General features: G+C 37.6%; 4 protein-coding genes and 1 pseudogene across 4 annotated transcripts in view; 3 read left to right on the forward strand and 2 right to left on the reverse strand.

Annotated features, from left to right (window-relative positions):
- Positions 1–2,430: 2,430 nt before the first annotated feature.
- Positions 2,431–3,573, forward strand: LOC133299954 (uncharacterized). Its single transcript, XM_061499442.1, has 2 exons — positions 2,431–3,010; positions 3,125–3,573. The coding sequence occupies exons 1-2, from the start codon at positions 2,431–2,433 to the stop codon at positions 3,571–3,573; spliced, it is 1,029 nt and encodes a 342-aa protein (XP_061355426.1).
- On the reverse strand, positions 2,452–2,547 carry LOC133299959 (small nucleolar RNA R71; annotated as a pseudogene).
- Positions 3,574–3,726: 153 nt separating the features above from the next.
- On the forward strand, positions 3,727–4,422 carry LOC133299955 (uncharacterized). The gene has a single exon (XM_061499443.1). The coding sequence runs from the start codon at positions 3,727–3,729 to the stop codon at positions 4,420–4,422; it is 696 nt and encodes a 231-aa protein (XP_061355427.1).
- A 12,182-nt stretch (positions 4,423–16,604) lies between these two features.
- LOC133299956 (uncharacterized) lies at positions 16,605–17,273 on the reverse strand. The gene has a single exon (XM_061499445.1). The coding sequence runs from the start codon at positions 17,271–17,273 to the stop codon at positions 16,605–16,607; it is 669 nt and encodes a 222-aa protein (XP_061355429.1).
- A 1,804-nt stretch (positions 17,274–19,077) lies between these two features.
- LOC133299957 (dual specificity protein kinase YAK1 homolog) overlaps positions 19,078–27,082 on the forward strand; it is a gene marked incomplete at its 3' end in the record, with an annotated part of 28,773 nt that continues 20,768 nt past the window's right edge. The window contains exon 1 of the mRNA XM_061499446.1: positions 19,078–19,826. Coding sequence (XP_061355430.1) covers positions 19,632–19,826 — 195 coding nt within the window. The remainder of the gene's footprint in view (positions 19,827–27,082) is intronic.

The following is a 27,082-nucleotide window of genomic DNA, read 5'->3' on the forward strand; positions in this document are numbered from 1 at the left end:
CGATGATTTTAACTCTAGTCATCTTTAGTGAGATTGGGAAAGATTAGGGTAAGGTGAGGTGGAGTTTGGGGGAGATTTGGGAGTTCTAAAATTCGAAGAGATTGATAGAATTGAGATGTGGGGTGATGGGACAGAAATTCGTTCCCATTTGAGCTCATTTTGATGGTAAAATTTCATTTGTTCCCTCATCTGGTGATCATTTCTGCCTTAAAAACATGTTCCCAGATCTTGAGAACAAAAGCACCAGAAGGGAACAGATGATGATGTAATCAGTTGATAATGATAGAAAAGAGGAACTGTTTGACTTATTTACACACCTGCTCCACTAACCCCGTCTCTGACCACTTTTGCAGGAAACGTTAAAAAGAAGCTTCCAAAAAGTAGAAAGAAGTACAACAATCAAGCAGGAAGAAACGTGCACAACAGAGAATAAAGAGCAACCATTGGGTTAGAAAAAAAAGCAAGCATGGGAGATTCAGAAGAAAAAGGCAAATCTCAACCTTAAGTTGTCTCATCCAACAACTTGTTTCATATATCAGAGCACTGTTGCACCGCCTCTTCATGCAATCAAGGAACAACTAAGGCAGAATCACAAGTTTGTCATCCACTATTCTAGCCTATAAATAGGACGTTCCAACACGAAGAAAGCATCGAATTCCTTAAGAAGATATCACTTATTGTAGTTTAAAGTTTCTACTTTTCAATTGTATAGTTTTAGCAATAGATAAGTGACAACAACTCTTCCTCCATTCACTTTCACCATTTAAGTCTCCTCACGAGCATTCTCGATGCTTCTCCATTTTATTTCTTTGTAATATAAACTTGTTTTATGTTTGTTGTTTCTCTTCTCTTCCAATCGTTATCTTCAAACTGAACCTCGGGTCTATGGGATTTCAGATTGAAATAATTATGTTTGTATTTTCAGCCATGGGCTAAGTTATTTTTGGAATGGAAAAACTATGAAGTTCTTAAAGAACTATGCTCAAAACTTTTGTACTGAAGCTTTTGTATTTCTGTGACTTAAGTAAACTTAATTCTTTGGGTGTCAATTGAAATTGAACTCAAACTGAGAAAGGAAATTACTTAAGGAAGGGATTTCAGACAATTTAATCATAGGAGGAAAGTAGGGTTGTGGAAATAATTCTACTGGTTACCTTAAGAATAAAGAACCACCTCATTCTTTGAAGGTTCTAAACTTAGTAACTGTTGGAGTCAAGGGAACTATAGGAATTTGCAAACTTGTGAGCCATTTTAGTCTATGAGCTGAGGAATCAGAGTTGGCAGTGAAAAGACCTGAACAAATTCAAAAGGGTTAAGTCTTAAGTTGAGATTATATTCATTTGAGAATGGAACAGTGGATGTGTCCCTTATGGCAAAAACTATTTTTGTTATCCATCCATCTTGTTGTCTCTTAAATATTATTATTTTTTTAAGTTTTCAGCATTTAATATCTTGTGAGAATATAACCAAATCTCCAATGAATTTTGTCGTTCCTTCTTACATCAGGAAGAATTTAATACATAACGATGCGAGGAGTTGTTTAGAGTCAATCTGAACCTACCACCTTGAGGGAACGTCCACAAGGCAGTAAGGAACGAAAGACCAAACAGTTCAAATACTGTCTTTTCTTATATTAAAAACTATCTTCAAAATAGTTTAAGGTATTATTTAGAGTTCTATCCTCGTGGGAACGATAACTTGGGCACTAATAATACCACTTATTACTTGAAATGTGCACTTGCGCGACTCGGTTGATATCTAGAGAACGAATGTGTTTTCTCTTGATGCACTAAATAAAGGGAACGTCCTTAAGAGCATCAGCACCCAACATGTTTTTGGTGCCGTTTCCAGAAATTCTATCCTTAAAACTTTTTTATTTTATATTTTGTTAATACACCATTCTTTATTCTTCAATATTTACACTGTTGTTCATATTGTTTATGTTTTATGGTTTATGAGTGAGGAATCTGAAGCTGATTCTTACCCTCACACTGAGTTACTTGAGTTTTTCCTTGATCCTGAACCAGAACACACTTTTCACAGAATAAGAAGAAATCTAAGGGAAAATAATTTTGAACCCGAAATGGTTGATCATAATAATCATAACAATGTAGATATTCCTCCTGAACAAAACTTCAGAGCACTAGCTGCTCCTTCAAGGAACAAACCAGAAAGAGGAGAATCAATCCCTCCTGTTGAAGCTCCTAACTTTGAGCTAAAACCCATCATGTTCAATATGATTAGGGAGGCTGTAGTTTTCAATGAACTTCCTGCAGAAGATCTATACACTCACCTGAATTATTTCCAAGATATTTGTGACAATTTTAGAATAGAGGGAGTGTTAGAAGAAAGTATGAGAATGAGGTTGTTCCCTCACTCTCTGGGATCTAAAGCCAAAGCTTGGATAAGTTTATAGAGAGGTTCCTCCCTATGTCCCGTCAAGCTGATGTAAGAGCTGAAATCTCTAACTTCAGAATATTTTATGGAGAAAATATCTATAAAGCATGGGAGAGGTACAAGGACATTATCAGGAAATGTCCTAACCATGGGGAAGAAATATGGGGAGTCTTGCAGACTTTCTATAAGGGTATTGACCATACTTCTCAATCTCACTTGGATTTTGCTGCAGGAACTGGAACTCTTGAATCCAGATATGAAATCATAGAAAGCAATGCAGAATGTTGCCTTCACTGGCCTTTAGAAAGAATAAACCCAGTCAGGAAACCAGGCATGTTGGAGTTGGATAAACAAATTGCCATGGAAGCTCAACTAGCTGCCCTAATGAATGAAGTAAAGAGTTTGAAAGCTGACATAAATCATCCCAAATCCAATGTTTTACAACTCACAGCCCCAGAAAGTGAACCATGTTCAGCATGTGGTGACCAACATGACTCAACAGACTGTCCTTCAACAGCTCTGGTGTGTTATGCAGAAAATTTTGGGAGCAGGAACTTCAATCAAGCCAGAGACAAACAGTACGTAGGTCGCAACAACAACCCAAATTTTAGAGGCACTATACAGAAAGACCAGAACCATAATTCTCGGTGGAGACCACCCATTAATCCTAGACCATATAACAACCAATAACAACAGTATTAACAAAACAACAATGGGGGACATGGAGCATTTGATCAACAAAGAAGACCAAGCAATGCTCCATTCCCCAGAGATGAACAACGCATCAGTGCATTGGAAAATTATGTGAAAGAATATGTCACCAGAAATGATGCAATTGTTAGAAACATTGAATCCCATCTGGGGCAAATAGCTGTCAGGCTTAACACCGGAGTACCAGGCAAACTGCCAGGGGACACTGAAGTACCTTCAACATCCTCTCCAGAACAGATCAAAACAATTACCTTGAGGAGTGGGAGAGTTGCTACACAAGCCTCAAACACTTCCAAGACAACAACCATAAGCACTGAGGAGGAACCTAATAAACCAGTTGAGGCATCTCCGAGTATTTCACACCATGAACAACATCAAAAGCAGGCAGCTGGCCAACTCACAGAAAACCAAGGACATGAGGAACGAACTATGACTGATGAGCAAACTCAAGCTGAAACCAGTTAAGCAGCTAAGCCCCCACAGAAGAAATATCTGCCAGTCACAGTTCCGTTCCCCCAAAGAATGAAGAAATAGCAGGATGACAAACAATTTGGAAAATTCTTGAGTGTCCTGAAGCAACTTCATATCAACATCCCTCTGGTAGAAGCCTTGGAGTAGATGCCCAAATATGTCAAGTTCATGAAAGACGTTCTCTCCAAGAAGAGAGGTATAGAAGAATATGAAACTGTAACCTTGACGCAGGAAAGCTGCAAATATTTGGGTAAACTTCCACCAAAGCTACAAGACCCTAGGAGTTTTACCATCCCTTACGTTATAGGGAATACTTACCAAGGCAAAGCCTTGTGTGACTTGGGAGCCAACATCAATCTGATGCCCTCCTCAATTTTTAAACAACTTGCCACAGGCCCAGCAAAACCTACTACTGTAACACTACAAATGGCTGACGGATCTATTGTTAAGCCTGCAGGAAAAGTAGAAGATTTGCTGGTCAAAGTAGATAGGTTCATTTTTCCTACTGATTTCATCATCCTAGATTATGAAGCTGATGTTGACGTTCCCATTATTTTGGGAAGATCGCTCCCTGTAACTGGAGGAGTTGTCATCAATATGCAGAAAGGGGAACTCATCGTAAGAGTTCATGATGATGAAATTAAGTTCAATGTTCTAAAAGCCATGAAGTTTCATGATGATGAAGGAGACTTGGAAGAATGTTCCATGATATCTGTGTTAGATACCCAGATCAACTTGAATTCAGTTGAAGAAGAATCAGAAGAAGAAGAAAGTTTACAAGATGAGGAACATATCCCACTACAAGAGAGAACACTTGTGCCTCTGCAAAGAACAAAAAAATAAAAACAAGTCAAGAGACCATCTACAGAACAACCACCTAGAGCTGTCAAAACGGGCCAACCCGGCTCGTTAGGCCCTAGCCCACGCGGGTTAGGGCCAAAAGGCCCGCATGGCCAAAAAGCCCACTAACACAAAAGCCCGCATGGGCCAATAAATCCATGTAGCCCTATGGGTTAGGGCCAGCCCGCGGGCCAAAAAATAATTAATTAGAAAATTAATGAGTAACAAATAGTAACCCACTTAAGAGATATTGTCTCATAATTTCTAGGTTTGAGATATATACAATTACAAGCCTCAAACCATTTTAATATTGTTCATAAGGAAAAGTGTTTGTCCTTTTAAATAACACAATTTATATCCTTTCACTCTCACAAAGAGGTGGGACCCACACCTTTATATTTTTTTGCCCACTCTCTCTCCTCTTTTATCTACCTCTTTCTCTCATTTAAAATGACACAACTTTACATCCTTTAAAATGATATACATTTTTCCCTTGTTCATATCCACATAATAGTAATATATTAGTTATGAAACTACTACACACTCCTAGTTTACTTTTATCATCAGTTTACAAGGCAGTTTTGAAAATCCACATGATAGTACCTTGGGCTCGTGACTCTAAAATTTTGTCTTGTAATGAAACTTGGGATGTTGTGAAGGAGTGAAATTTTGTCTTTTGTAAATGTAACGAATCAAGATAATCGTTGTGTTATAATCGCTAGCTGACAACTTGAGAGAATTTCCACTGGAGAGGAGCAGAACCACAGTTGGCTAAAACGACGACGTATCCTATTAAAATGGCTCACTGAAGGCTGTCCGCGGGTTAGCCCGACCCTAACCAATAATTAATGGGGCTAGATGGGGCTGGGGCTAAAATAGGCCCCCAACATATGGGGCTGGAATTTAGTAGGGCCAGATACAGGGTTAAATGGGTTGTCCCACGGACTTTGGCCCTATTTAACAGCTCTACAACCACCTGATCTGGAATTAAAGCCACTTCTCCAACATCTAAAGTATGCATACTTGGGGAACACTAACGCGCTCTCTGTCATCATCTCCTTATTCCTTACAAAAGAGCAAGAAGAACTTCTGATCAACAAAGTGAAGTAGTATCAAGGAGCTATTGGCTGGACCATAGTTGACCTTAAAGGTATCAGTCCCACTTTTTGTATGCATAAAATTTTTTTTACTGACCCTGATAGTTTTTCAGTGGAACATTAAAGGAGATTAAATCTCATCATGAAAGAGGTGGTAAGAAAAGAGGTAATCAAGTGGTTAGATGCAGGAATCAAATATCCCATTTCAGACAGCAATTGGATCAGTCATGTCCAATGCGTTCCCAAGAAAGGGGGCATAACTGTGGAGTTGAATGTAAAAAATGAGCTGATTCCTGTCGAAAAAGTCACAGGTTGGAGAATCTACCAGGACTATAGAAAACTCAATACTGCCACAAGGAAATATCATTTTCCTCTTTCATTCACAGATCAAATGTTGGATCACCTAGCAGGTAAGGAATATTTCTATTTTCTTGATGATTATTCAGGATACAATCAAATTCCTCTAGCACCAGAGGATCAACACAAAACCACTTTCACCTGTCTATACGGAACGTTTGCCTTCATAAGAATGCCTTTTGGACTATGCAATGCTCCAACAACATTCCAGAGATGCATGTTTTCTAATTTTTCTGGTCTAATAGGTGAAGAAGTGGAAGTCTTTATGGATGACTTCTCAGTACTGGGAACGTCATATGATCATTGCTTGATTAATTTAGAAGAAGTGTTACAAAGATCTCTCTCTTCTAATCATTCTTAACTGGGAGAAATGTTATTTTATGGTAAGAGAAGGAATTTTCTTAGGACATGAGATCTCCAAGAATGGATTAGAAGTTGACCAAGCCAAAGTAGAAGCTATAGCCAAGATGCCACCCCATGTGAATGTTAAAACTCTTAGATCTTTTCTTGGGCATGCTGGCTTCTACAGAAGGTTTATCAAAGATTTTTTCAAAATAGCTAGACCTTTTTGCCAGTTGTTAAAAAAAGATATTAAATTTGAATTCGGCCCTGAATGTTTGAAAGCTTTCGAAGCTTTAAAGAGTAAGTTAATCATTACACCTATCATCCAACCTCCAGACTGGAACCTACCCTTTGAACTAATGTGTGATGCAAGTGATCAAGCTATAGGGATAGTTCTGGGCCAGAGAAAGGATAAACTATTTCACAGCATATACTATGCCAGTAAAACTTTGAATGAAGCTCAAGTGGATTACACAATTATTGAAAGGGAGCTACTGGCTGTAGTATACGAAAGTTGCCTTTTGTAGGCCATGAACATAAAAGAAGGAAAAATTAAAAAAAAATTGTGTAGAATAAGCAACCTTTACCCACCCTCAAGCATGTTCAACCCATGAATTATGCTATAGACATGTTAGGGGTTTAAAGTTGATACCTTTGTACGGATTACTATTCTTGATCAGATGCGTTCTTCATCAATTCTTCAAACTCGAAGAACACAAGTCCTCCGATGGAAATTCACACCACCTTGTTGTCTTGTAAGAGAAGAACACTTCTTCGAATGTCCAATATCCTTTAATCGGGGTTGCTAGACTCAAGAGAAGAATAGAGATTGGGTGGTGCCTTTGGTTATTCTAAGAGAGAGATGGCTGCCACACTGATGTGTGTGTTGGCTAAGGTTTTAGTGGAGAAAATTAGAAAAGAAGATATACAAAACTAAGGAAGAAGAGGGGCTATATATAGATATGACACCTCATTCACTTAAGACTAAGTCAAATCAGCATCCTCATCAAATCCCAATCTTATTGGGTAATTTCCTTAATTTTATCCAACCAATCCAATTGATTGGTTTCCCAATTTCAGCCAATTAATTTAATTAATTGGTTTCTTTAATTTTATCCAATCAATCCAATTGATTGGTTTCCCAAATTTCAGCCAAATAATTAATTAATTGGTTTTCTTAATTCTTGTGAATCAATTCAATTGATTTGTTTCCCAAATTTCAGCCAATTAATTCAATTAATTGGTTTTCTTAATTTTGGTCAATCAATTTAATTGATTTATTTTCCCAATTTCAGCCAATTAATTTAATTAATTGTTTCCTTAATTTTGGTCAATCAATCCAATTGATTTGTTTTCAATCAATCTAATTGATTGATTTTCTTTATTTTCTCCATCTTCAATAAATCTAATTTAATGACTATATTTAAATTCAAATTTTCAATTCGAAATTCAAAATTAGAATTGAAGTTAATTTTATTTAAATTCAAATTTCAAATTCGAACTTCAAAATTAGAATTCAAATTATTTAAATTCAAATTTCAAATTCAAAATTAGAATTCAAATTAATTTTATTAATTTAACATTCAAATTAATTAGGTTACATGATGGATCAAGTCCAACTTGACCCATGATGCCACCTACTCTCTCTTGGCCCAATATGTGGGCTTTTCCAACTTAGGCTCATTGTGCCCAAACCACATATGCTAGAATTCAAGACAACTTAAGTTGTTTGTGTGCGACCCATCAAGCCCAACATAGCCACTGATATAAATGGGCTTGGGCCCAAACCACACAGTCCTGAGTCCTTAGGGCATGCCCAAGAGTATACCTATGAGTCTCCATGTTTCAGGCAGAAAAGATATACAATCAAAGTAAGCCTTACAGAGCACATGTCTATATGACAACGTCAGGTCTAAGGAAAGACACACCCAAATAATAAGAGACATTACCTATTGATACTATCTGTGAGATTTTCTCGTAGTGTCTCTTTATGGGCCAATTCAATGCGAGCTATTCTCTAATAGATCCACCCACGAGTTAGCAAAGACATCTCCATGTTTGTAGCTCATGAGGACTCTACCTTGCATCTCCATGCAAGTAGCTGAGTCGTGATAGTCTTACCCGAGATCACCAATGTCCATTATCGGTATCTCTAGACTAGGAACATATTTATGGCAATGGACATGTGGTGTCATTGAGCCCTCATGATCGTGATCCCTATCATAAATCCTCAATGTGACACTTGTTCCATTCCAAGGGCTTTATCCAGTTACTCATATTCAATATTTGAGACATGTAATATGACACAAGATAAATAATGCTTTTATTCATAAAATTTATTCATAACAAATAAAGAAGTACATGGGTCTATCTGACTCTCAGATTGTCTCTAGGACACCTAAGTACTAACAGTATATGCTTATGAAAAGTTCAGACCATATATTCTGGGATCCAAAGTCACTATTCATACTGACCATGTAGTCTTAGATACTTATTTGCCAAGAAAGAGGCAAAGCCTCGCTTAATCAGATGGATTTTGTTGTTACTAGAAATCAATTCGAAAATCAAAGAAAGAAAAGGCTATGAAAACCAGATTGCAGATCACCTCTCCAGATTGGAACACACTAAAGATGGTCTGCCTATCAAGGAGACGTTCCCTGATGAACAATTGTTTGTCATGCATGACAAAAACGATCCTTGATTTGCTGACTTTGCAAATTTTCTTGCAGTTGGGATAGAACCTTATGAAGCAAATAAAATGCAAAAGAATTTTTTTTTCATGATTGTAGGAGCTACTTATGGGATGAACCCTGTTGTTCAAAAGATGTGCAGACCAAATGATAAGGAGGAGCGTTGCAGAAGAAGAACAAGCCCACATCCTCTTCCACTGTCATTCCTCCCCATATGGAGGCCATCTAGGAGGAATCAGGACTGCATCAAAAGTGCTTCAATCAGGTTTCTATTGGCCATCTCTTTTTAAAGATGCCCTTCAATATGCTAAACAATGTGGTAGATGCCAAAGGGAAGGAAACATAACCAAGCAGAATGAAATGCCTCTTAATTCTATACTAGAAGTTGAATTGTTTGATGTTTGAGACATTGATTTTATGGGCCTATTTCCTCCCTCTTGTGGGAACAAATTTATTTTAATGGCTGTAGACTATGTAAGCAAATGGGTAGAAGCTGTTACTTTACCCACTAATGATGCCAATGTTGTGGTGAGGTTTCTAAAGAAAAACATTTTGACAAGGTACGAAACACCTCGCTGCATTATCAGTGATGGTGGGAAGCACTTTATTAATCACCAATTTGAGAGGTTAATGGAGAAATATGGAGTAAGACACAAGGTTGCAACTCCATAACATCCTCAAACCAGTGCGCTTATTGAAGTCTCTAACCAAGAGGTTAAGAGAATTCCAAAGAAGGTTGTCAATCCTTCTAGGAAAAACTAGTCTCTCAAATTAGATGAGGCATTATGGATTTACAGAACAACCTACACGACACCACTTGGATATTCCCCATATAGACTGATATTTGGCAAAGCCTGCCACCTTCCATTAGAATTAGAACACAAGGAATATTGGGCAGTTTATTCATTGAATATAGATGAGAAAGCAGTAGGAGAAGAGAGGTTGCTTCAGCTTGGAGAATTAGAAGAATTCAAAGGAAATATATATGAGAATTATAATCTTTATAAAGAAAGAATGAAAAAATGGCATGATAAAAGAATCAGGAATAGAGAATTCAAGGTTGGTCAGAAAGTTTTATTGTTCAATTCAAGGCTCAAACTATTCCCTGGGAAGCTTATATCAAGGTGGACTGGTCCATACCAAATTGTTCAAGACTCAGGAAATGGATCTTTTGAAATTCAATGATCTGAACATGGCCGTTCCTTCAAAGTTAATAGGCACAGGCTGAAATTGTACTCTGATGATTCCTTCAATGATAAAGAGGAAAATATCCCTCTCTCTGATTCCACTTGAGAGTTGAGTAATGAGTCTAGCTAAAGACATTAAATTAAGCGCTGACTGGGAGGCAACCCAGCTTTTTGCCCTTGTTTTCTAACAAGAACAAAGTTTTGGGGTGGTTAACTTAGCCACATTAAGTCCAAATAAAGGGGGAACGTTTGATGTTCACCCATGCTCTATGAAAATATAACACATTCCGTAGCTGGAACGTGGTTTTGGGGTGGTTAATTAACCACATAACCCCATGTTGTTGTTTCAAAAAAAAAAAATATATATATATATATATATATATATATATATATATTTCTTGTGTGTTGTTTCCCTTTTGGTTAAGTTAAAATTGTATAAAGGTGTTTCTATAATACATATATTATTTTCAGGTTGTTTCAAATAGGAACGTTCCCTAAGCTTGTGGGATAAGGATGCTGAGTTCTTAGGAACACCTGTCTCCGCTGAGTCACTTCACAAAGCATGCGGCCATTACCTACTTATACTCATTACAAATTTTGTAAACGTGCGCAGAAAAAGTAATTTTCCTCTCAGCCATTAAAACATCAGAAAGGGAACGTTGATATAACCACTGATAAAAGAAGGAAAAATGGGAATGGATTGACTTATTTCTACACTTGCTCCACTAACCTTTCCTCTAACCCTTTTGCAGGAAAAGTCTGAAAAGAAGCTTCTAAAAGCATATAGAGTACAACAATCAAGCAGCAAGAAACATGTACAACAGAGAAGGAAGGATGCTCATTGGTCTAAAGAAAGGATGTTGTACTAGTCTTATTAATATCACCAATGCCTTATTTTGGTGATTCAAGACTAGGAACACGTTTCAGGCAATATACATGTAGTGTCCTCGAGTTCTCTTGATCATGATCCCTATCATAGATCCCTCAAGTTAACACATGCTTTATCTTTAAACGCGTAATGATTGTAAAATAAGGCGAGACATAAATATGATAAAGATAAAGTTTAAATATATAAATCATGAAATACCAAACAGTACAAAGTGTTCATATGATAAAACAGATTGTCTCTAAGATACCTACATACTAACATTATTCAAATATTTTTCGTAAAATATTCAAATACTTTCACATAACGGGTAGTTATTTGAATACTTCTCAAGAAGTAATCGAATATTCTTTTGTAGAAAGCAAAATATTCGAATACATATCAAATAAAGGCTTATCAAAACATCTCATATGGAAAATAATATCACGTAATGATAAAACATATGTGTAAAGACTTGTGACTCTAAATCATTTAAATGTCTTCAAAATTCATACTAAAATAAGCATGATTGAATTTAGGGATGTGCAAAGAAACAAAAAAAAGTAAACTGAATTGTGAACTGAACTGAATTGCACTTAAAAAAAATTGATTTTTAAAAATCAGTTCTTATACTGAACCGCCTTTTAAAAACTAGTTCTTGAACTAAACTGTTTTTGAAAAATTGTTCACGAACTGAACTGATTTATGAACCAAACTGGTTTTCAAAACCAATTTAAGAACCGAATTAGTTTAAAAAACCACGAACCAAATTGGTTTTTTTTTCTTCATCTCTTATTTTTTTATTTATCTTTTTTCCTCTCTATTTTTCTTCCTTATTTATTTTTTTCCTTCTTTTATCTTTAGTTTTATTACTTTATTTATATAGTTTTTTTATTTTTTATTTTTTATTTTTTCTCTTATGTATTTTTATCTCTTATTTTTACTTTACTTTATTTTATTTTTCTTTTTAATTTTTTATTTTTTTTCAAATTTGTGGGATTATTTATATTTTATTTTTTTTACTTTTTTCCTCAATATTTTCATACTTTTACTTTAGTTCAAAACTCTTTCAAAAACCAATTTTAGGGGTGTGGAAAAGAACCACAAAAAACACAACACTTAAAAAAAACTACATTTTAAAAACTAGTTGTTGGACTGAAAACCAGTTCATGAATCGGATCGGTTTTTTCTTTTCTTTTATGTTTCTTTTTCTCTCTCTATTTCTCTTCTCTTATTTATTTATTTACTGTCTTTTTTTTATTTCATTATTTTTTTTCTTTTTTCTCTTATGTATTTTTATTTTTATTTTTTATTTCTTTTTTTAATTTTCACTATCATTTATATAAGTATACATTTTAATTTTTTCCTTCAATCTTTTTATAGTTTTTATTTGGATTTAAAATTAATTTTAAAACCAGTCCAAAACTGGTTTTGAACTGAACCGAACTCGTTATAAACCAGTTCAGAACTAAACTGAAATAATAAAGTTCGATTCAGTTCGAATTGAATTATTTTTTCCAATTCAATTTGATTCAATTTTCTTTGTCAAACTGAACCGAACCATGCACACCTTTAGTTGTACTTATGCATTAGCTGCACACCAAGAGGTAAATCAGTAAAACGATGATGATACGTTTGCATCCCAAACCACAATGGTCTAAATACTTCCGCAGATGCAATTGCTTCTACAATTGTTATCAAAGCCGGATTGCGTGTTTGGATGTGGATCTAGTTTTGATTTACAATTTTCATGTAATTAGTTAGAATTGTGAAATATGGAACCTAGGTTTTTATATTTGTTATTATATATTGGCATGTCTATGCTTTATAATTCTTTTATAAAAATTAAGGATTTGCTTTTTCTGCAGTCACTGTAGATAAGTTATCTGCAGTCAGCTTTATATGACGTCGTTTTGGGGCAAAAATCATGATATTTTTGTAATTTTAATTATTTTAGGGTTATTATAGTCTTTATAATTATATTTTTTTAATCTTTTAATCCCAAAATAACGTCATTTTGGAAAAAAATACAGATAACTTATCTGCAGTAACTGCAAAAATAATTTTTTGAAAAATCAATGCTTTTATTTGGTTTTTGACTTTAATCCATGGTAGAGATTTGGTTGTAATAAGGAGGCTGATTCCTTATGATTAGCTTTTCTCCTTAATTTTTTATTTCAAATTTTTTATATATTTTTGTTGTATTACAAAATTATAACGAAAGAAAACCAAGAAAATGCAAAAAGAAGACATTCACGGCTATTTCAATTTGGCAAAAAATTTTATGTTGTCAGTTTGAAAATGATTTAAATTCCTAAGACTAATATTAAAAAAAACTATTCATTCAAAAAATGCTTCCTCAACTTTTATTAAAAAATAATAAAATTAATATCAACAAATTAAAAAATTCACTTTCCAAAATTAAAAAACTATACATTTATGTTTGAAGTATTGTGTATTGTCTAGAAACTTAAAATTTGCATTGATAATATTAAAAAAAGGAAATGAATCCAATCCCTTGACATTAATTTATTTCGTCTTTAATGTGGTCACTTGGGCTCTTGGGTATGAATCGTATGATTATAATATATATGCCTCCAATAATTAAAAAAAAAATCTAAAATCGATTTAAGAATTAAAGTTGATGCATGGTCGGCTCCGGGATGCTCTGCTGTATGACCGTTCGATGATTTCCTGATCCTTTCGAGCTGGAGAGCTTTGGCAGGATGTCCGCTCTGCTGTTCTCATTTCGGGGTATGTACTGGACCACCGCCTCATCAAACTCGACCAATAGTTCTCTAACTTCTTGGAGGTATTTCATCATTAGTGGTCCTTTAGCTTGATATTTTCCTTCGACCTGCGAAGTTACCAGCTGTGAGTCACTGAGAATTATTATCCTTCTTGCTCCGTGCTCTTTTTCCTGTACAATTCCTGTGATGAAAACCTCATATTTAGCTTGTTATTTGAGGTTGGGAATGAAAGGTGAAGTGAGTGTTCAATGAACACTCCCTCCGGGCTTTCAATTATCACCCCGGCTCCGCTCCCCTTAGAGTTTGAGGACCCGTCGACGTATATTGTCCAGAGGTCTTCATTTTCTTTTTCTTTCCCTTTGGACGGGGTTAGCTCCAGGATAAAGTCGGTCAATGCCTGGGACTTGATTGCCTGCTGGGGTTCATACGATATGTCAAACTTCGAGAGCTCGACGGCCCAGTTGATCATCCTCCCAGCTAGATCCTGTTTATGTAACATTTGTCTGATGGGCTGGTTGGTTCTCACGACTATTCGATGCCCTTGGAAGTAAGGTCGGAGCCTTCTTGCCGTGGTAAGCAAAGCGAACGCCACCTTTTCAAGCTTCTGATACCGAAGTTCAGGTCCTTGTAGTGTCCTCCTTACAAAGTAGATCGGTTGTTGTCCTTTGTTAGTCTCCCTTACTAGGGCGGTGCTAATGGCTTCTTCACCCACAGAGAGGTATAAGATCAACGTCTCTTCGGGCTCTGGCTTTGAAAACACAGGTGGGGTGGCTAGGCATCTCTTTATTTCTTTAAATGCCCTTTTGTAATCTTCTTCTCATCCGAATTCTGCCACCTTTTTTAGGAGCTTGAAGAAAGGCAAGGCTTTTTCTGTCGACCTGGGCAGAAACCTGGTTAAGGCCGCCAGGCGACCTGTAAGCTGCTGGATTTCTTTTTTGTTTTCAGGTTGCTTCATCTCAAGGACGACCTTGCATTTGTCAGGGTTGACTTCAATTCCCCTGTTAGTGAGTATGAAGCCCAAGAACTTCCCAGCTGATACCCCGAAAGCGCATTTGGCCGGGTTCAATCTGATTTTCTGAGCCCTTAATTGCTCGAAAGTTTCTCTGAGGTCGGCTACATGTGTAGTTATATGCACCGACTTGACGATCATGTCTTCAATGTACACCTCCAGGTTCCTTCCAATTTCGACATGATATTGTAGTAGAAATTCCCTTTTTCCGAGATGAATGCGGTCTTCTCGTGGTCATCTGGGTGTAGTCGGATTTGATTGTACCCGGAGTACGCATCCATGAATGACAGTAGTTGAAATCCTGATGAATTATCAACTAGCTAATCTATGTTGGGCATCAGATACGAGTCCTTTGGGCAGACCTTATTGAGGTCGGTGTAGTCAACACAGATTCTCCACTTCCAACTAGGTTTCTTCACCATCACCACGTTGGACAACCAAGTGGTGTATTGTATTTCTCTAATGAAGCCAGCTTCTAATAGCTCGTCCACGTGTTCGTTCAGAACCTGACGTCGGTCAGGACCTATTTTTCTCTTCTTCTGAGACACTGGTTTCGACCCAGGGTACATAGAAAGCTTGTGACAGTAAAAGGTTGGGTCTATTCCCGGGATCTCCGATGCCTTCCATGCAAACACGTTAGAGTTCTCATTAAGAAAAGAGACTAACTCCTTCTTAACCTCGGCCTCCAGGCCCTTTCCCACTTTGGTGTGTCCTTTGCCATCCTCCCCAATATTGATGTCTTCCAACTCTCCTTGGAGTTCTGGTCGAGGTGCTTGGAGCTCCTCCCTCATGTCAAATTCGACCAAGTTTACTTCGTTTCCACATGGGTATACCGACTGGTCTCTGGTGGGGGCTTTACCTCCGTCTTTGATTCTAGGGGGAGATGACGGCCCTCCATGATTGATCCTTAAAGTCTTGTAATAGCACTCCCTGGACTCTTTCTGATTTCTTCTTATAGTGATGACCTCATTCTTTGATCCAACCATCTTTAGTGCTTGGTGCTTGGTGGAGACTAACATGTCCCACTCGTGGATTGTAGGTCGGCCAATGATCACATTGTAGGAGGAAGGTGCATCTACTACTACGAACCGAACCCTTCCAGCTCAGAGTGATTCTTTCATCCCCAAAGTCAGCTTCAAGTCTATATATCCCTTTGGAGGGGATGGCTCTCCGTTGAACCCAATAAGCTCGGTGGCGCAGGGATTCAGGTCTTTTTCATCCAAGTTCATCCTTTGGAAAGCGTTCTAAAAGAGTATGTCTGCCGAACTTCCATGGTCAATGAAGATTCTCTTAACCCGGCAATTAACTAGCACCCCGGTAACCACCAAACCATCATTGTGTCCAGGTACGACCATTTCTAGGTCTTCTTGAGTAAAGAACAGTCTTGGAGGAGCAGGATTGCTGGCTCTTCCTTTGAAGGTCGGTTTGTCTCTAATGGACATGACCTCCTTTAGGTATTTTCTTCTTGCATTTGCATTATCACCTCCACCACCCAAAAGCTCCACTTATCACATTGCACTCAAATTCAGCTTCTTGAAACTCCTCATCTTTATCTTCGACCTTTTTTCCCTTTGGAGGGTGGTCTTGTTCCCGATCTTTTCTCTCCTCCCTCTTAGGGCTGTGACTTCTGCTCCGGCTTCTTTGCCTTCGCTTGCTGTTCTTCTTGCCCTGAGTTCGGATAATGTATTGCTTCAATTTCCTCTCTCTGATGTGTTTCTCGATAGCATCTCGGAGATCCCAGCAGTCATCCGTGATGTGACCGTTCTGGTCATGGAAAGCACAGTATTTGTTTATGTCCAACCCGCTCTTGCTCTTGAGGGTTCGAGTCTCTCAACATTATGTATCTCGGTCTGAGCCACCTCTTTCCATATCCGAGATCTAGACATGTTTAATGGTGTGTAAGTGTCATACTTGGTCCTTGGAGATCCGATCTCTTGTCATGAGAGTCGTTTCCTTTCTTCGATCCCCGCTGATCCCGGTCTTTGTTCTTTTTGCTTGGGCTTCGGCGATTCGGGCTCCGTCCTCTGGTCTCTCCATAAGCCTTCTGCATGTCTTCAACATCTATATATTTGTCCGACCTTTGTTGAAACTCCTCCAGATCGTTGATCGGGTTCTTATAGATTGACTTTGCGAGTGGAGAATCACCATCTAATCCCGAGATGATCAAATGCAGGTGTACCGGTTCAGTCAGATCCCGAACCTTGAGGGCGGCATCTTTAAATCGATCGAGGTATTTCCTCAATGATTCATTCTCCTTTTGCCGGATTCTTCCTAAGGCATAGGCCGGCATCAGATGTGCCTTACTCGTTGCAAAATTCAGATGGAAAGTTCGAGCCAATTCCTCGAACGAATCGATCGAGTTCCTAGGGAGCCTTGTTATCCATGCCATTTCCTGACCTATCAATGTCGTCGCGAAGATTCTGGCCTTAATAGGTCCAGTTATCCCGTTGAACAACATCTCGATCTTGAAAGCCTCTAAGTGAGCATCTGGGTCTTGACTTCCGTCATATGGAGGTATCCTGGCACTTTTGAACCTCAGCAGAATTGCCAAGTTCATGAGCCTTCTTCATTAGCCTCCTCATCATGGAGATAATTATCTCCTTGGTTGTTGACTGGTCTTCCGCCTTCTTGGTGGTTGCCATGGCGAGGGTTCCGCACGGTCTCGGTTGTCGTGGTCGTGTTCTGTTGCTGCGGCCCGCCAGTTTCAACTTGGCCTGCTCCTCCAGCTCGGCCTTCAGTGTTATGGCTCAGCCTCCAATGCCTCCATCCTCTGGGCGTCCAATCTTTGTTGAGCCAGGAATCTGTTCTCTATCTCTTGCATCCTTTGAAGGATTGCATTCATGGCCCTAGTGGCCACATCCCCTGGCTGATCATTCTATGGAGGTGGGCGTGCTGTCTCCACCGACGCGTTGGTTTGGGCTCTGAAGGGCGACACTTGCGTGCCGACCTCTCCGACCTGGACATCCACCAACACAAGAGACACTGTTGATTGGAGATGTTCCAGTGCAGACATGTGTGGCGGCGGCTGGGCGGTGCTGGACGTCGAACGGGTGTTCGTCATCGTGGAATGGGAATCGAAATTTTATCGTCCCCATAGACGGCGCCAATGTTCGGTCCTGGAAAGACCGTATTGCTATACCGTATGGTATGCGCTCAGAGATACCGTAAGAATAGGTATGTATCTGGCCTTTGACCAATATCACAATCGCTGCGCACAAGCAATAAGCTTATAGCCAAGACGTGAGTGTGTGCACAGTGTTGACAGTAATAGTAAATAGGTTCAAAAGTGTGTACCTGGAGTCTTTAGCCTTTTATTTGTAAGGGTTACCTCTAGGGTTGGTCAAGATCTCCCAGTTGCAGTAGGATTCAACTTCCTTGCTGTTGAGATAATGATTCCATCCTAAGTATCTTTGTTGTTTGATATTGTTAGGATAATTGAGTATCTATCCTTTAGTGGATTGTTGAGTGGGTAGTTAGAATATGATATATATCCATAACAAAGACATTCAGGGCTATTTCAATTTGGCCAGAAATTTTATGTTGTCAGTTTGAAAATGATTTTTTTTTTTTTTGGAGTTACCCAACCCTAATTATCTCTTTGAGACGAGTTGGCTCCCTCCGGTATCCCCACGAGCTTCGACTCTTTGAGCCGGCTATGGGACTAATCCGGAGTGCGGGGGAACAGTGATGGCTAAAGGTTCAGCCCCCTCCTCAAGAATGCATTCAGCGGGAATCAAACACATATCCAACCCCACTAACTCAGCGCCAAATTACCAACTGAGCTGCACCCATTGGGTAGTTTGAAAATGATTTAAATTCCTAAGAATAATATTAAAAAAAAAAAAATCTATTCATTCAAATTATCAAATTTTTTATATATTTTTGTTGTATTACAAAATTATAACGAAAGAAAACCAAGAAAATGCAAAAAGAAGACATTCACGGCTATTTCAATTTGGTAAAAAATTTTATGTTGTCAGTTTGAAAATGATTTAAATTCCTAAGAATAATATTAAAAAAATCTATTCATTCAAAAAACGCTTCCTCAACTTTTATTAAAAAATAATAAAATTAATATCAACAAATTAAAAAATTCACATTCCAAAATTAAAAAACTATTACATTTATGTTTGAAGTATTGTCTATGGTCTAGAAACTTAAAATTTGCATTGATAATATTAAAAAAGGAAATGAATCCAATCCCTTGACATTAATTTATTTCGTCTTTAACGCGGTCACTTGGGCTCTTGGGTATGAATCGTATGATTATAATATATATGCCTCCAATAATTAAAAAAAAAATGTAAAATCGATTTAAGAATTAAAGTTGATGCCGTGCATCGCAGTCCCGTGTCGTGCTTGTCTCCGAGACCAACAAAACAACACCATTGCATCACAGTCCCGTGTCGTTGTTTCGAAGCAAACAACGATAGTAAAAAATCGAGTCCCAATCCTAATAACAAAAGAATAAAAAAAATCACTTTCGATCCCATTCTTTCACCTCGCCTAATAATCCCCCCCCCAAAAAAAAATCCTCTCTTTCTGCGTTTCTCCGTTGGATTTAATTCATTTTTGGTGCCACAGAATCACCACTTGTTGTCATCAATCTCTGGTCATCAATGGATCTCGGATTTCTTCTAATCAAATGATGATTCCTGTGTTTCTGTTCACGATGGGATTAAAATCCGTTGGTGGGTTCCTTGGAAAACCCAAATTGTAGCATAAAAGAAATTGATGGGTTACTTGAGCAGTTCATAGGTAAACAGTGTTTTTTACTCTTTTTGTGTTTTTGTGTTGATTTATATTATTTTATGTGATGGATAAATGAGAATTAAAGTGTAATAATAATGGAAGTGAAATTGGGGAAAGTGAATCTGTGAGTTGGAGATATCTTTGAAGTTTGGGAGTGTGGGTCATGGATGAGGTCAGAACTTGTAATGAAGCGGAGCAGCCTCAGTCCAAAGACTTGGCCGCTGCGGCCGCCACCACCGCCGCCGCATCGTCTTCGGGATGGCGTCCTGGTCGGCTTGCGTTTGCTCCGTGGGTGCCACAGGGTGAAGAAGCTACTGCTGATAAGTCCCAGAAATTGCGTTTGGTTGTCAGGAAACCCGTAAGTTTATTTTGCATGATTTTTTATGATTTTTAATTGATGATGATTCTTTGATCATTGTTATTATATATCACATGATGTTTTCTAAGAATAAGTTAAGTGTGTGTGAGTGTTTGAATTAGCTTGTTTTTTATTTTTTATTTTTATTTTTTAGTACAATGATTAGCTTGTTTTGTGTTTTAGAGAAGCTTGTAATCAAAAAGTTGGGGGTGAGAGTTTTTGACTGAAAAACTGTTCTTTTGAATAAAAAAGTATGGAATATTGGGATTCAGGGATGCTTGAGGTGAATGTGTGACTTTGAAACTATTGATCTGGTTGAAACCTTGATTAACGTACTATTAAGTTGGGGTTAGTGAAGTCTATGGATATATTCTGAAAAGTTTTATAGGTCTGGTGGACTTAATATTAGAGATAAAGTTATTATTGTTTTGTTGGTAGTTTTCGGTTCTCATCCTCTTCAGTCTTCGCCCCTCTTTTCCACATTAACAGGCAATAAAATGAAAGAGAAGAAGCAGCTCAGGTAGAAAAAAATTGGAAGGTTAATAAGATAACAGAATCACTGGTGGAATTATACCACAATGTTTCATTATCTGGCAGAGAGTAAATTGTCACGTTTATGAGTTGCTGATTATCACGTGTTTAATAAATTAAATGATGGTAAATCATGTTATTATTTTGTAACAGATCCAGGTCTTGTGCTTTTTAATGGTCATGTCATAGCTTAAGGTAGTTAACTTATGTGAAAAGAAGACCATAGGTTTATCGGCCCACAACTTCGTTACATAACTCTCATATCCACAATTTCTATACAGTTGAATATTCCATTTTTTCTTGGAATTTTCACATTTTTTATAAGAAATAACCTCACCTATCATGCAGCATCACCCTTGTATTTACGCATAGAGACTATTTCCTAGATTCTAACCCGGGACCTTTCAGTCATATAAGAGCAACTTTGCCACTGCTTTAGGAGCAAATTCCTATCAAATTTTTCATAAATGATGGGAAATTTCTGAATTGGAGTATCTTTTGGGTCTTGTTGATTATGTTCATTTGGCTTCAATTTTGGATTAAAGGATTTGATCTCTTGACCCTTTTAGGGTGTTTTCACACAAATCTTTTTTCCAATTTCCAATTTATAACTTGTATTGAATTAAGCTACTGATATATTCCAGGTTTGTCAGCCCAATAAGGGATTCCCCCCTATTATATGTGTTAGGTATGGTGCTTGTTCAGAATCTGTTCCTGTCTGTTCTCGCATTGTTTTATTACTGTTTCTTTATGGAATAAAATCAATAAATTGTTTGGTCATTTTGGTAAATGCTGGGTGTGTGATAGGAATTAGAGAGTTCGAGCAAGAACGAAGAAAAGAAGCAAATATGTCGTATTGATATCACTGATATAAATAACTATCAACATAGTCAAAAGGAAAACGTAAGAAAACCAAGGAAATTAAAGGCCTATTTGATTTCTATTTCTTAAAACAGTATTTTAGTTTTTAGAACAAAAAAGTAAAAATACTTATTTGGAAAGGATTGTTTTGAAAAAATGATTCTCAAAACAATAACTGTTTTTTGGTTTTTAAATCTAAAAATGTAGAACAGCCTAGGGATATTCTCAAAAATTGTTTTATGGTTTTATTATTTTTGCGATGACAATTTTGTAATTACGAGGATTCATTGGTGGTACTTTCCTAAATAAATCTAACTTCTTTTCAATTTTAAATTACTTTATGATGACAATCTTGTAATTATTTTAGTTCATTAATGGCTTTTTTGTAAATAAATACTTCTTTATAACTTTAAATCCAACTGTATTTAAACAAGTTTTATTGTTCTTCTTTTTTCAAAATTTATATTCAAAACAATTTTTTTTAAAAAAAAAAAAAATCATATTCAAACAGACCCAAATACTCCAGAGCTTTAAAGAGGCTCTTGTCTCTCCCTACTTAATCCAAAACATTCAACATGCCCCTTTCTCTCTTCTGTCATCTCTTATTAGACTACCCATGAAACTGTTACCACAACCTACAATAGTTTCCCCCGCCAAATGTGCTTCATACTTAGTGAGCTTTTATAGGTTCCGATCCTCTACTGCCCTTTCTCAAGTACACCCTAGTAATTCTTGGTCACTTCCTATCAATACTCCCCCAAAACTTACACTTTGTTCTCATGGTGGAAATTGGGAAACTGGTCAGCTATGGTTACTGTTGCTTCCCATGAGTTCTCAAAGTCCGGCAGATTGTGCCACTTGATCAATACTGCAGGACATCCTACTGCATTTTTCCTATAATTAAGGATCTCCTCAGGCTGGACTTCCAACTCCCACTAAATGATAATATGGTAGGTGAAGGTTATGGAATAGCAATAGCAAATAGAGCCTTCTTAGGTAAAGAGGCATGAAAAACGTCGTGAATTCTACTACTATCCGATAGCTCCAACTTGTAGGTTGTCTCTCTAATTTTCTCCAGAAACTTATGAGGACCATAGAATATGGGGCTAAGCTTCTCATTTAGGCGTTTAGTAATGGATCTCAACATATGAGGTTGTAGCTTCGAGTAGACCTTGTCACCAGGTTTGAGATTCAACTCCATCCCATGCTAATCAGCATGGGTTTTATCCTGTTTTGGGCTTTGACAAGGTGGTCCTGCAGCTTTTGTAAAATTGCATCTCGGTCCAACAAAAGTTTAGCTACCTCAACCACTGTAGGAAGATGATTCCCTCCCTTGGTCAAAGTTGGTGGCTCATGCCCATAAAGTGCTTTGGAAGGTGTAATTCCCATTGAGAGGTTGTAATTGGAGTTGAACCAATACTTTGCCCAATGCAGCCATTTAGACCATTTGGCTTCAAAAACACCTCAAGTAAGTCTCGAAACATCTATTGACAACCTCAATCTTCCCATTCGATTGTGAGTGATAAGTAGAGTGGTATTTTAGCTTTGTACCTGGGTGTTTGAATAGTTTAGATCAAGGATGGCTCTTAAACCTATTGATAGGTATTAGAGAGTTCGAGCAAGAACGAATAACAAAAACATATATTTCACATTAATATTATTGATATCATTAGGATATTAGTACTGTTAGAATATTAGATATGATATGATTAGATATGATTAGATATGATTAGATATGATTGGATTCCGTCTTATCCGTAAATATTCTGACTGTATTCTGACTGTATTAGGATTAGGTTTGGGCCTTTCACTTAAGCCCATTAGGGTCTCTATATATTGTAACTCTCTGACACAGATCAATACACAACATATTATTCTTCTATTATTTTATATTCAAGTTGGTATCAGAGACTCTTCCCATTGCTCAAAGAAAAAGTACACGTACTACTCGTAACCCTTATCCTCTTTATACCTTTTTGAGTTATGACCGTCTTTCTTCACCTCATTTCACCTTTGTTTCTAGTCTTTCTTCTATTTCTATTCCTAAGACCACAGGTGAAGCACTTTCCCATCCAGGGTGGCGCCAAGCAATGCTTGATGAGATGACTGCACTTCATTCCAATGGCACTTGGGACCTTGTTTCTGCTCCTCCAGAGAAGTCTATAGTTGGTTGTCGCTGGGTTTTTACTGTGAAAGTTGGACCTGATGGCCATATTGATCGTCTCAAGGCACGTTTAGTTGCCAAGGGTTTTACTCAAATCTTTGGCCTTGATTATAGCGACACATTTTCTCCGGTCGCTAAGATGGCGTCAGTCCGCCTCTTTCTTGCCCTTGCTGCTGTTCGTCACTGGCCACTCCTTCAACTTGACATCAAAAATGCCTTTCTTCATGGTGATTTACAAGAAGTTTACATGGAGCAACCACCTGGTTTTGTTGCTCAGGGGGAGTCTGGAAAGGTGTGTCGTCTTCGGAAATCCTTATATGGTCTCAAGCAGTCTCCTCGAGCATGGTTCAGTCGCTTCAGTTCTGCTGTTCAGGCGTTGGCTTAATCCGCAGTAAAGTTGACCATTCTGTGTTTTATAGGATTACATCTCCTGATAAGTGTATCTATTTGTTAGTCTATGTTGACGACATCATTCTCACCGGAAGTGATCAAGACAGAATTCGTCAGTTAAAACAGCATTTGTTTAGTACATTTCAAACAAAGGACCTTGGGAAGCTGCGTTACTTCTTGAGAATTGAGGTGGCGCAATCCAGACAGGGCATTTCTATCTGTCAAAGGAAATATGCCCTGGATATCCTAGAAGAAACTGGTATGTTGGGGAGTAAACCAGTTGATACACCTATGGATCCTAATGTCAAGTTATTGCCCGGACAGGGGGAGCCGTTATCTGATCCTGGACGTTATCGGAGGCTAATTGGGAAGCTCAACTATCTTACTGTGACTAGGCCAGATATTTCTTTCGCTGTTAGTACGGCTAGTCAGTTTCTTGATTCCCCTTGTGATTCACATTGGGATGCTGCTGTGAGGATCCTCCGATACATCAAAGGAGCACCAGGAAAAGGTTCGTTGTATTCAGATCAGGGAAATACAGAAATTTGTGGTTATTCAGATGCTGATTGGGCAGGATCACCCTCGGACAGGCGCTCTACTTCTGGCTATTGTGTCTTCTTTGGAGGAAACTTAATTTCGTGGAAGAGCAAGAAACAACCTGTTGTTGCTCGATCTAGTGCAGAAGCTGAGTATCGTGCAATGGCAAATGCTACCTGTGAGTTAGTCTGGTTAAAGCAGTTGATTCAGGAGCTTCATCTTTGTGAACAGAAACAACCTATGACACTCATCTGTGATAATCAAGCTGCGCTACATATATCCTCTAATCCTGTCTTTCATGAGAGGACCAAACATATAGAGATTGATTGTCACTTCATTCGAGAAAAGATTCAGTCAGGAGAAATCAAGACTGCTTTCGTCAACTCCTCTGATCAACTAGCAGATGTTTTCACTAAAGCTCTTAGAGGTCCTCGGGTTGAATACATTTGTAACAAGCTTGGTGCTCATAATATATACGCACCAGCTTGAGGGGGAGTGTTAGAATATTAGATATGATATGATTAGATATGATTAGATATGATTGGATTCCGTCTTATCCGTAAATATTCTGACTGTATTCTGACTGTATTAGGATTAAGTTTGGGCCTTTCACTTAAGCCCATTAGGGTCTCTATATATTGTAACTCTCTGACACAGATCAATACACAACATATTATTCTTCTATTATTTTATATTCAAGTAGTACCAACATTGGTGGTTCCAGACCAAGTAAAAAGGAAAGTCAAAGAAAATGAACAAAACTTACTAGGCAAAAGCCATGAAAGTTGCGCTGAAGGTGAAAAATTGGGGTTCATCACCTGCTCTGTTATTTTTATTTTATTTTATTAATGCATTGGGCAAGAAACAATATGATTTATAATTCACAAGTTGGGCATTTGTTGCCTCCATGCTCCAACTTGAGAGGAAGTTTTATGGATAAAGACAAGGATATAGATGTTGATGCATCCGCTGCTTCCAATGCGAGTGCTGCCTTTAGTGTGACCTTTTATCTTCTCTACTTTACAGCTGCCACTTCCAGTGCTGGTGAACCTTTGGTTTGACCTTTTATCTTTGCCTTTAGTGTGCTTGAAGACACATTGATCACTATCCTTGAAGTCGGTGCCTTCACTGCCAGTAACTATCCAACCTGTTATGCCTTCGACAACCATGTTTTGTTGAGCTCAAATTATATTCTTTGATTATTTTTTCATTTTCTAAAGGGTTTTTGCGACAAGCTTAAAAGCTTAGTAAGCTTTAGCTTGTGGGGAGGTGTTGTTAGAATGTCTAGAGTATCTAGATGACGTCGTATAGTATTAAGATTTTATGTTCATGTAATTTAGAGTATCCTAGATAATCTCTTAGGATTAGTTTCCCTATATCTTTGTATTTCACGGTCTGTCTCCATATTTTAAGAGTCCTCTATTTAGCATAAACAGGGATTAATACTTTGACTTTTGTATCACTAAACCACTTCATATCATATCAATATACAATATTTTGAGTCTTCTCCCTTATTCTCCATCTATACCCAAATCCCTAAAATTTATCACAATTTACCATGAAGAAAAGCATTTTTATTGTCCAATCGATATAAAGGCCAATGTTGCACAGTGGCTATGGATAAAGAAAAACCAAACAAATGCCATTTTTTGTATAATAGAGAAATGTTGCCATAATAAAGGTTGAAAATTTGTTATGATCCAATTGCAAGTTATGGGATTTGGAGTCCCATGTCGGAAATATAAGGTTTCTGGTGTGGGATTTATATGGACTGAGCTCTCCTACCTTATGAGCTAGCTTTTGGGGTGAGGCTCTTTCAAGGTTTGTATCAAAATCTAAGTAAAGCCTTTAGCAAAAAAAGAAAGAGCTTTCAATTTCAAGCAATCCACCTTGCCATTATGACCCACTTTGATAGTAAACACCAACAATCAACTCTTGATGTCCTAAGAGGATGTGGAATAATAATCTATAGAGTAAATACCCTTTTTGGTCCTCAGCAAATTTCACGATGCCCGTTTTAGTCCCTAGCAAATAAAAAGGCCCATTGTGGTCCCTAAAAAATTCAAAATGGACCCTTTTAGTTGAAATCGTGGTCCCTCACAAATTCAAAAAAGACCCATATTGGTCCCTAAAAGGACTAAAATGGGTCCATTTTGAATTTCTTAGGGACCACGATGGGCCTTTTTATTTGCTAGGCACTAAAACAGGCATTGTGAAATTTGCTGAGGACCAAAAAGGGTATTTACTCTAATCTATAATCCAAGGCTGCCATCCCATCTATCATAGCCTGTTGCCATTTTGGATTGGAAAGTGCTTCTGGACATGTTGACAAATAGAAATAGACAGGGTAGAAGTGAGGCATAATGGGATGATGATAAATAATGATAGCGCAAAAATTTATAGATGGGTTAAGGACTATGAGTAGAACATATACCTTTATGAACAACTATAGTTAAGTCTGCGAGATATTTGGAATGTCCAGAGTAGGTGAGAATGTAGAGCAGGTGATGAATCACCAGATTCTAGAACGGGGATAGCCTCTAGAAGCATAGGATGAGGGCGACGCTGATAGGAAATAAATGGGCATAGAGAAGATTGCAATGGTTGGGATAAAGTTTCTGGTACTTGAGGACTTAAAAATTGGAGGGGCAGAGATAAAGGAGCCCAAGAAAGGAATTGGTTAGACATGAGAGATGGAGTTGGATTCAACTTGTGTGGTAAATTAAGGTAAAGAGTATCCTTAATGAAGGTGACTTTGACAGATATATAAAAG

Source organism: Gastrolobium bilobum, unplaced genomic scaffold, assembly GCF_033153095.1.
Source record: "Gastrolobium bilobum isolate Gb01-03AN ecotype WA unplaced genomic scaffold, APGP_CSIRO_Gbil_v1 utg40846, whole genome shotgun sequence".
NCBI classification, from domain to species: Eukaryota; Viridiplantae; Streptophyta; class Magnoliopsida; order Fabales; family Fabaceae; genus Gastrolobium; species Gastrolobium bilobum.

Coding starts and splice junctions, on each gene's coding strand:
- LOC133299954 (XM_061499442.1), top strand. CDS start 2,431: ATGTCCCGTCAAGCTGATGTAAGAGCTGAAATCTCTAACTTCAGAATA. Junction 3,011..3,124: donor CAACAACCCAAATTTTAGAG/GCACTATACAGA, acceptor GGGGACATGGAG/CATTTGATCAACAAAGAAGA.
- LOC133299955 (XM_061499443.1), top strand. CDS start 3,727: ATGCCCAAATATGTCAAGTTCATGAAAGACGTTCTCTCCAAGAAGAGA.
- LOC133299956 (XM_061499445.1), bottom strand. CDS start 17,273: ATGAACTTGGCAATTCTGCTGAGGTTCAAAAGTGCCAGGATACCTCCA.